General features: G+C 46.2%; 1 protein-coding gene across 3 annotated transcripts in view; it reads right to left on the reverse strand.

The window, feature by feature from the left end:
• The window catches only part of gas2l1 (growth arrest-specific 2 like 1), a 31,145-nt gene extending 26,101 nt beyond the window's left edge, over positions 1–5,044 (reverse strand). Inside the window, exons 1-2 of one of the 3 annotated variants that reach the window (XM_006640455.3) lie at positions 4,093–5,044; positions 1,708–2,647 (exon numbers count right to left, since the gene is read on the reverse strand). In XM_006640455.3, the coding sequence (XP_006640518.2) occupies positions 1,708–2,388 (681 nt within the window). In that variant the 5' untranslated portion in view covers positions 2,389–2,647; positions 4,093–5,044. Of the gene's footprint in view, positions 1–1,707; positions 2,648–2,827; positions 2,917–3,559; positions 3,853–4,092 lie in introns of those variants that run through there. The other 2 variants (XM_069182109.1, XM_015366456.2) reach the window with 2 other exon arrangements.
• Between the last annotated feature and the right edge of the window lie 5,521 nt (positions 5,045–10,565).

The following is a 10,565-nucleotide window of genomic DNA, read 5'->3' on the forward strand; positions in this document are numbered from 1 at the left end:
CTGTTCCACTCATCGCATGTGCAGTCTTGGCCTTGCTGCTGGAATAACCAGACAGGCAGCAGAACAGCTCCTAGAGCTCTAATTCCCATTGCCTATCATCCCGAATACTTCCCAGAGGGAATTTCCAGCATGTGAATTTGTACTGCCCTGCATTACGACTGGATGCGATCGGGTCAGACCCAAAGGGGAGGGAGGAACGTACACAGAACCAGCAAGCCTCAGTCTCAATGCAAATCCCTCAGTGCTCACCGGAGCTGCAACAAGCACCAGGCTAAAGGCCTTCGAGTCTAACAGCAGAGAGCTGGCTTCATACATCACACCCTGAAATCTGTCGGATGCTGGCGATACTAGAGGAGAACATAATCAGATGCTACTAAGGGTTTTGCTGTGTTGGCACCAGACTAGGATGTATTTAGCATGGCAGGCATGTAGTTTCCCTAAGAAACATGGGATTAAGATGAGCTAAATACAGCAAGAATGAAGCTCCTATCGCAGCATAATAATTCCCTTCCGATTATGGATGCAATCTCCGCTTCTGATCAGCATTCATTACCCAGCCCCAACCAGCTATTTCTCAACCACAGCTCCAACAGGACCAGGATAACAGTGACTTCTTATGCAAAGTACTGAAGAGAATAGGAACTCAAAGTTACGTACTGTGCTGTAACAGGAAATCGCTTACAGATTGGATAGGGGAGTCTAAATAAATCATTATTTTTGTAGTTTTCTCCAATAATTCATCCATCCACTTTCTAGCTGCTCTATCCAATTCAGGGTCAAGAGGGAGCTGAAGCCTGTCCGGGCAAGCAACGTTCACAAGGCAGGGTACGCCCTGGATGGGACGCCAAGTCACTCACATACAGACACACACACTTACGTCAGGGCCAGTTTTCCCAGAAGCCAGTTAACCTACAAGTATGTCTTTGGGGTGTGGAGAAAAACTGGAGCACCCACGCAAAGATGGGAAGAACATACAAGCTCCACACAGACAGCACCCCAGGTATGGAATTGAACCCAGGGCATAAGGACTGCGAGGCAGCTATGATAACCACTGTGCCGCCTAGTGCCAATCCTGCTTGCAATACCTGAAACCAAAACTTTCCAGGTAATAAACTAGTGTCCCCAATTCCAAGCATGTTCTTCGTGTTCCTAAATCAGTTTCTTACTTGTCAGAGGCCTACAGCTCCATGACTCCTGGAGTCTCTTCCTTCACTGTGCTCTGTCTGCCATGCTCTTCCCTCCTTTGCCCAAGGCACGGGTGGAAAGTTTGATGTTGACTTTGGAGACCATTTACATACCCAATTCATGAGTTCTGAACTCGTGCGTCTGCTCATGACTGCATCTTACCTGCCCAAACATATTTCAGCTTGTACTGTTTACCGGCATACAATTTCAAAATGCAAAATCATTGACACACAATCCACCCATGTGCACCTTCCAGACTTCCTGTGGATGTGCCTCTTTCCCTTTCTTGAGAAATCATTTTTGATTCTTCTCCTTATTGAAAAATCTTGTCTGATAGCACAGGCCCCGGCTGGAGGTTAGTTTGATGATTGCACACGATTGTTAAATGTTGTAACACACCTCGTTGTAGGATAAAAGGAACGCTATAGGGTAAATACATATGAACCCTAATTTATAGATCTATTTGAGTACTGATGTCCTTCAGAGCTCCGTATAGATTCAAGAGGCCCCGAGGTCACTTACCAGCTCGTCCAGATTGCGCATGTCGCACAGGACCCTCCTCTGCGGCCAGCTGGGGTACACGGGAACGCCTGGCAGGGGCACCCCGGGATTCTCCTCCCTTAGATACCCCCTACTGGGGGGGCTTCGCTGGGCACCCCCCGCGAGGCTCTCCTGGTCCCGTATCTCCTCCTCGATCTCCTCCTCCAGCTGTATGAGCATGGGCGCCAGCATCCCGAACTTCGCGCCCCTGCGCGCCACCTCCAGCAGGCACAGCACGAAGTTCTTCTCGTTCTTCCTCAGGACCAGGTCGTTCGTCTCGAACATCAGCACGTCCTGTATCCACAGCTCCTGCCGGCACCAGGCGATGAAGTTGGACACGTTGTCCCGGGCCACGAAGGACCCCGGCGCCACGCTGCGGGGCTGAAACACCACGTCTTTGCGGGGCACACGCATCGACCTGGCAGCCTCCGGGTTCTCCAGCTGGAAGTCCAGCGCGGCCCGGTTGACGTTGTTGGCGTGCCTGCAGAGCGCGCCTCCCGTCTCCAGACCCTCCATGAAGGTGTCAGCCGTGATCTCCAAGTCGTACAGCGTGTTGAGCCACTCCGCCAAATCCTCTTTCATGGCATAGAGGTATTCCTCGCTGGACTTAAAAGGACGAATGCTTTTGGAAGCCGCAGACTGGATGTTGCTTTGATCGGCCATTTTACCCCCAATGTAACTTAACAACCACCCACAGCTATTAAAATCTAGTTACAAACACTCGCTCTGGAACCGGACAGCAGACACACTCTGTAGCAGCCATGATTAACGACGTGCGCTTTGGACGAAGTTCTCAAAGCAAGTGGTGGATATTCTCATTCGCCGTCAGCAGGGACAAGTAACGCAGCGTGGAATCTTTCCCATCGATAGAGTGTTCAATCCCCATGTTCTCCTCATCGTCACTCGTAAAACGCATCAGCCGCTGTGAGGAAAAAGAGCAGAAAATAAGGACAAGCATTTAGTAGGACGCACGATACTTTGCTCCGTAGCGCTGTGCCGTGTTTTCCGAGCGACGCTTCTCCATTTAAAACTATACAATAGCACACAGACTCCTTCGGTACTTTCATTTCGGTCTGGCTAAGTTTTCATAAACGACCCCCACCTGTTCAGATGGGTTTAACACCCGTAACAGTCTCCTCACAGCGTCTCTCCCGGAGCAGAAGCTCCTGTAACGAACATGTTGACCTACTCTGACTAAGGACGGTTCAGAGCCCGTGGCATTATCTTATTACTGGAGGATCAGCGCTTGCAGGAGAGAAAATTAACTCTGTGCAGCTCGAACAAGACCTGATAAAAACGGCTAGCATACAGTTACAGGTATCTGCCTGGTCATAAGTCGATTTCAGAACCATAAAGATGTTAGGGGCTGGTTTTACATTCTGCGATTGGCAGCAGTCCGGAACTCAAGTGCTACTCAGGTTTTGTGAAACTTCTGCTGTGAATCGTCTGGATATACACTACAGCATTTTAAACTAAAGAGGAAAACCAAAATGCCTTTCGTGTGCCTTTAATTTGATCTCAGAATGTGTTAAAATACCAGTTTGGACGAATGGCAATGGTTTAGTGTGAGCTAAAGGCAAAACGTTAAGAAAGACGTGTTAAAAAAAAGTTGTTACAAAAAGGTTTTATTTTCACTGGACATTGTAGACATACAATTATTTTATATACAATAAATTGCATCCGCTTTTCGGTCCCAATCCCACATAGATTAACAAGGTCTATAACGGATCACAAACAGCCCTGTTCATTGCCATCTTGAAATTCCGAGGATTTGCAAGCAATCGAAATGAAATTCAAGCGACACGCGTGCTGAACTTGTTGCAAAGCGACAGACCTTATACACCCGAACAGCTCTGTGAAGACCGTGCTGCTCCACCTTTCAGTATTAAGGACCTGCAGCTCAGCGAAATGGCACTTGGCAAAGTGTTCTTCTACGAAAGCAGAACCCACGAGGAATAAAAAAACAACAACTTCAAAGCCGGTGATGCGACACCTCACCAGGAGGTCAAAGTTTCCCTGTAGTGTCTTGATTCCCTAAACTGGTATTAAACGGAAACCGCAAGTCAGATGTCATCTCAGTGTGTAATGCCCGGGGCATTCCAAAAACGCGCGGTGTGAAACATGTCCGAAGCAGGCTGGAGTGCGCAATATGTTGAAAATACCCCCCTGCCTGCGAACGACCGGTCCCAGACAGACACCCCTCCTTTCAGAAGCTGAATTTACTTTTACTGTAACTCGTCTAGAGCTCTAGGCGCTTGGGTGTAAAGCTGAATACAACAGTAATTACATTTTGCTTTCAGAAGTCTGTATCGAAACATCTGATATTTTACGGAGTTCAAATGATTCAAGATGGCACAAAACGCTTACCTGCTCAGGTGAGTTGTGTAGTAGGGCTCTCTTAACCAAGCACTGTTTCTTAGCCAGGCCTCTTCGTCAACACATCTCCACTGTTACACAGAACTAAAATAAAGTCCCCGACATTTACTTTAAAAAACAACAACAACAACAACGGTACTGTTACATCCAAACTCCGCTTTCTTCGCGACCAAAGCGAGGACCGACTTCTGAATAAATATATTATCGAGGAGCCGAGTTTCCCCGGCGGTCGTGTTAAAATAAAAAAAGCGTTTAAAACAAAACGAAAGTCATAGGACGATATATAAAAGGGGGGGATTTAAAAACTTTTAGGGGAAACCCAGATTCTATCCCCTGTGCATTTTAACGTACAAACACTGCCCGTGGAGGAAAAAACGTGAGTATTAATGGTCTCTCCTCGCCGCCCCGGCTGCGGTTTCTCCGCTCCGCAGTCCAGGTCCAGTCTAACAAGCGCAGCTACCCGGAATTCACTCCTCCCTCCGGGGCCCGGAGCGTCGAACAAGACCCGACCACCACGGCTCGGAAAGTCGCAGAAGACATGCTCTTCATTAGTGTATTAATTGCCAGCACACCCTTCTTCCACGCCTCTTCCTAGTCTGCACCGGCGCTCCCCATCGCCCTGTCTCTGCCTGCGAGCGGGCTCTCCGCGGCTCTCAGACCTCGCTCGGGCATGCCCAGCCGGGCTGCGCCAATCTCCCGTCCCATCTCCTTTTTTGAGATCCTACTTCCTCACACGGCCACATACACCCATTCTCTGGAGAGCCTGCCCCCCATCCGTTAATTCTCGGTTTAAAAGGCACAGTCCGGTGCTGTCACTATTTCCCCACACAACGGCATTATCAGTGGGGTGCATTGGGAAGGTTAGGGCACAGGGAATATATATATATATTTTTGCCCTGTTCAAAGTTTTTTTGTTGTTGTTCCCATCACTATGGATACTGTCTGCTACCTCGCTGCAGCAAAGTCTGCCATTTAAATCACTTTTTTTTTTCTTCTCGCAAATCTGGAATGGAGCCAGATTCTCCAAATAAAGAGATACGCAGAATTCGTCTTAAAGGGGACTGGCCTTTTTAAATTCCGTTTTATAGCTAATACGCGGGCCTATTTGCCCCCTTTCGTATGATCTGTTATTGACTAGAAAAATTGAGTAGGGGGTCGAGAGTTTCTTAAATCCTCTTCAATTCTGAATCGATTTAGTTCATTGTAGTTTGAATTACCGTTTAAAACGATTTTTGGGGAAAAAAAGCCAAAACCAAATAAAAAGAGAGACTTCAGGCCGCTGTAGTTGCCCAAATGGAGCTGTTTTTCGCAACTCTGACACCCAGATCTGTGTATTTTGAAGTGTTCCTATCCTGTTCCTATGCCTGTGACATGATTAGAGGTGTAGAGATGTAAGAGGAGGATTTGTTGAGTGTGTGAATCCCAGTCACACACAGCTGTAAAAGGAGTTATGAAAATCCCCTGAGAAGAGATGAGTGTTTTAGAGGAGGGGCAGAAACAGAGAACATTAACACTCTTGCCTCTCAGACGCGGGGAGATCTTAATCCTGGCCACAGACGACCTCACCCGTTGCACTGACAGAAGAGCTCAGACACCTCTGATTATGTGGAGTCAGAGGTGGAAAGTATAACCTCGCAGGTGTCCTTCAGGACAGCCGGTGTTAAACCTGAGAGGGTCTGTGACGAGCGTTTTGAGCCACAGAAGGTCACTGGAAAAGAAACCAGGCTTTCATCTTCAGCAGAATGGCTGGTTAGCTTCCCTCACACAGCCTCAGCTCTTTCTGTATAGAAGCTCCTCCAGTTCTTTCCACTTCCACCCTGTCTTTATCAGTCCACTGCTCAAAGGATTACCCACAATCCTTCAGAGGGAGGCCAAATCGAGTTAACCTTGACCAGTTCGTTCGCCTGTGCAATCTGATGAGTTAACCCTGCCATTTTACAGGAGATTTTCCCTTTGGCCATTCGTTAATTACTTGGGATCCAGCCCAGCATTTTTGTGACCTTACAGTAATACACCCTTCTTGAAGAGTGTCTGTTTTAGTCCCTTTGCTGTCAAAATGATGCTACACTCCTGTATTGGTGTATTTTGAAATGGGGAATTCATTCCAAACAGCAGCAGCAGCATGCTATTGGATGTTCCCCATGATTGAGAATAAAAGCACAAGTATCTGAAGATTCATGGAGTTCAGAAACAGGACATTTGTGCTTATCTTCAGGCTGAAAACCCAGTTAGCAATGGTAAATGAAAGAAGCGAGCTTCATCAGAGAATGAAGGAGGAGGTAGTTTGCTGAGGTATTCAAAATATGGAATTGATTGAAATGGACTCCTCCAATTATTTTCCTTTCTATTTTAATTACAGACAAAATCAAATAAATCAGTGGTATTTTCCCCTTCTCTCTGGCTCAGATGGTGATCAGTTATGATGCACAGACACAGGGAGGAGTGCTAGTGTACCAAACCTCCCCACAATGACCTTGCTTTTTTTCTGTCTGCTTACGTCCAATGAGGAGAGCGCTGGACCTCAGGAATCAGCACAGGGGTTAATACCATTTGCAGGTATAAAGAAAAATTTAAAACGCACCTCACAGAGAAATTTGAAATAAATTCACCTGCAATTTAAGAATGTGGCTGGATGAAAAAATAATCATCTGAAAATGTAGCAGTTCCTTAACACCAGGGTTGACCTGAACATTTGAAAAACCACTTACTAGGATGCATGACAGTTTATTAACGTTAGAGTAGGTCTCCCTGATGATACTCTTGAAGGTGTCAGTAGTTTTTTTCAGATACAGGCTCCCTTTCATACTGTACATCTGGAGCTGCAGCTCCTATGCCCATACTAGCTGGTATAGAAAACGTGATAGGGTGCTTAATCCTTCTTGGCAGCAATGCTAATTTGGTGTTTGCATTGGTGTTTTGAACAAGTTTCCAACAGTTGCGACGAGGAATCACCTCAGCTTTAACAGTCTTGCATTCCAAGCGCCTTCAGCAGGAGCCACACAACTGCTCTTGGAGACACTGTGATTATTTGAATTTCAGATGCTGGCCAAGGGGCCTTGTTTTGATTCGAAATGCGCCAGTTGTTTCTTTAAGAGAGACGAAGGAGGAGAGAGAGAGAGAGGGAGGCCGGGACAGAAAGGGAATGAGGTCATTCTCTTTCTGAAAGGCTGATTCATTTCGCTTCAGAGAAACACACATGTAGTTAAATCTTCTCTCTCCAAAGTGAACAGCTGGCTGTAATTCCCAGTTGAAAACCTAACAGCAAGGCAGGCACTGTTAACCCACTGCAGGACAGCATACCTTTGCATGTTCAAATTTAAATATTGCAGGATTAGAAAACATCATTCCAGACAGGGACGGCACAGTGGTGCTGTGGTCAACATTGTTGCATTTCAGTGCTGGCGTCCTGGGTTCAATTCCCGGGATGCTGTCTGTGTGGAGTTTCTAAGCTCTCCCTGTATTTGTGTGGGTTTCCTCGGGGTGCTCTGGTTTTCTCCAACAATCCAAAAACAAAATCCTAGTAGGTTAATTTGTTCCTGGGAAAGCTGGCTCAGGTGTGAGTATACAGTCCGTGTTTGTGTTTGTGTCGATGCGTGTGCCCTGCGATGGACTGGTGTCCTGTCCAGGCTGGATCTTGCCTTGGACCTGTCCCATACTGACTCCAGTTCCCCCGTGACTCTGAATTGGAAGAAGTGATTAGAAAATGGATGGATGTTCCAGACAGAGGTGCTAAAATTTCCAGAATTTATTCAAAACATATACTGCCAAAGAAGGCAGAAGAGAAATGTTACTTATTCCAACTGACTCCATGTAGATTTATATAATGATCCTAGAGTGTTAAGGCATTTCATTTTTTTAATATTAAACAGTACTGAAATAAATTTTAACTTGTGGTTTTTGTGAACTATAAACTGACATCTATGTTAAAAAACCGACAAATTACTTAGAATATAGAATAATTGGGGTCTCCAGTTCCTTTCTGGAAAGGTCCAGTGTCCATAGGAATCCTCTTACTCACCTAACCTCAAAACATTCTCCTAGGTCAGGTCCAGAAATGGAGATCTGTGGTCCCGAAGAAGCCAAACAGTTTGAACAATCTCAAACCAGGACAGGACAAAGGAAAACCTATCAGACACTATGATAATAATACAAAAATAAATCATTAAACAAAATAAAAATAAGAGATTCTTTTTATAGAAAAAACTCCACCTCTGTTCTTTCTGGTAAGCATTTGGATAATGTTATTGCTGTGGACTGGGTGCACAGTGGGGCCAGTTTAAGCATTGTTTTCTTGCAACGCTGGGGACCTGGGTACAGTTCTGGACCCCGTGTGCTGTCTGCAGGGGGTCTGTATGTTCTCCCTGTGTTCACGCGGATTTCCTTCACGTCCTCCTGTTTCCTCCCACAGTCCAAAGACCATACTGGTGGGTTCATTGGCTTCTGGGAAAAGTGCCCCTGGGGTGAGTCTGTGCATGTCTGTGTGTGTCCTGCGATGGCCTGGGGTCCTGTCAAGGGGGCAGCCTGCTTTGCACCTGTTGCTTGCTGGGATAGGCTCCGGCTCTCCTGCGAGCCTGAATTGGATGATGCAGTTAGAAGATGGATGGATGGATGAACCAGATGATTTCATCCTGATCATGGATTTCAACAGCCTTGGCATCAAGACGTGCTGCATAAAAGGATATGTCATTCAAAACAGAGCAACAGGGGACATGCACAACAAGAAAACATGTCTTTGCCAATTGTGATTAATTAGTGGTTTAGCTGCACTGTTGCAATATCTCAAAACAAATAGATTTGGCTTCTCAATTTATTTTAATTAACCAGAGAAAGAATATTTATCAGCAATCTTTTGGGACCCATATGCTTCACAGATGATTTTTATAAAAAAAAACAAGTTAATGTTGGAATGAGATGCTTGGCACACTTGTGAGCTTAGTTGGAGAAATATGTTGATGTGTGCAAGTCCAAAAGTCCTTTAATGGGGTTCAAAATACTTTTAAAAAATGCAATTTACCAGCCTGCAGTGAAGAGAGAGAAAACTGACAAATAAAGTACCGTATTTTGTTCAGCTTTAGAATGTTAGGTCATTATTTGTTTGTATTTGACATAACAGATGAACATCTCTTTTCTGAACTGCTCTTGCAAAGCTGCTTTAAGAGAAACGTGTCAAGGATAGCTGAAATAAATCATAATCTGCTGCTACATCTGAAAGGAGAAAAAGAACTGAAGTACCAGTGGTTCCAGATTATGGCTGTTTTATGGTCACCAAAACATGAAACAGTGCCACTCCCAAACTGTGTGTGAAGGCGCCGGCAGCTTGCAGAACCCCCCCACGGGCCGGGCTGGGACCTTCCCGTCCAGAGAGCCTGCAGCCCAGAACCGCAAGAGCCAGGCTTAAGAGCGCCCCCTGCCTGCAGCCGCTGGGCAGAAAGCACTGTGCCAGAGGCGGGGAAGATGGCCAGGCCACCGGTCAGCGCCAGCCTGAGCCCCTTCACTGACCACTGCCAGCCACTGCGGGCGCCGCAGAGCCAATATGCTGGAGGTCAAGGGACTCGTGCAGCCCGCCATCGAGGGGGAACCCCCGAAACTACCGGAGAGGGGCCCAACACCCAGCCCCCCACTGGACAGCAGAGCCCTCCACTCCGGGGCTTAACGAGGTCAGTCGAGCTCCCCCTGCACCGCGGCCCGATCCGCTCCGGGGTTCTCTGGCACCGCTTGAGCAGGAGGCTCTGCAGTCCAGCCTGCTGGCTCTGGGTAAAGCCTGGAGCTGTCCCTGCTGTCCCTGCTGTCCCCCAGTAGCGTGAAGCTGGCTACACTAAGCGTCACGAATGATCCGGAAGTGTACGCAAATAGCCGAATTTCAATCAAAGTAAAAGACTTTCAGCTACCACAGTAACATATGAGGAGTATAGCAACATTAGCCGAAGTGACAAGCAGCTGAAACACCTGCTTTGTTATTTCTTCATGGTTAACTGATTCCTCAAATTTGAGCTCAAATTCAGCTCAAATTTGAGAGGGTTCTTTTTTTCATTTTAAATCGCCTCCACTAATCTCCACGTTTGACAAATCTAATATTATTAATTTTTTATTAATTTTACAGCACCTTTCTTCCATTTATACTACTGTAAAATTTGTCATTGCTATATTTTTTCATAGAAATGTTTTTTTTCTGTTCAGTGAAAAGGGTTTAAAGATGCAAGCTTTTAAAGGAGCTGTATCTGTTCAATTGTTTTTTTTAACTAACCAGGGACAAAAACGTTTTTTTGCACCACCAAAAGTGGTGAGACATACAATGTTAAGACAGTCAGCCACCAGCAAATCACCCTTCTTCATTCCGTTTCAAGTCTTTATTAATATTGTTGGTCTGGGTGGATCACCTCTAGAAAACTGCAGTGCACAATTGGATGGGGAAAATTTGTGCCTCTCCAAAGGTGGGTGGAATCTATTGCACAGACCCTCAGCTA

This window comes from Lepisosteus oculatus, chromosome 22 (assembly GCF_040954835.1).
Source record: "Lepisosteus oculatus isolate fLepOcu1 chromosome 22, fLepOcu1.hap2, whole genome shotgun sequence".
Classification (NCBI taxonomy): Eukaryota; Metazoa; Chordata; class Actinopteri; order Semionotiformes; family Lepisosteidae; genus Lepisosteus; species Lepisosteus oculatus.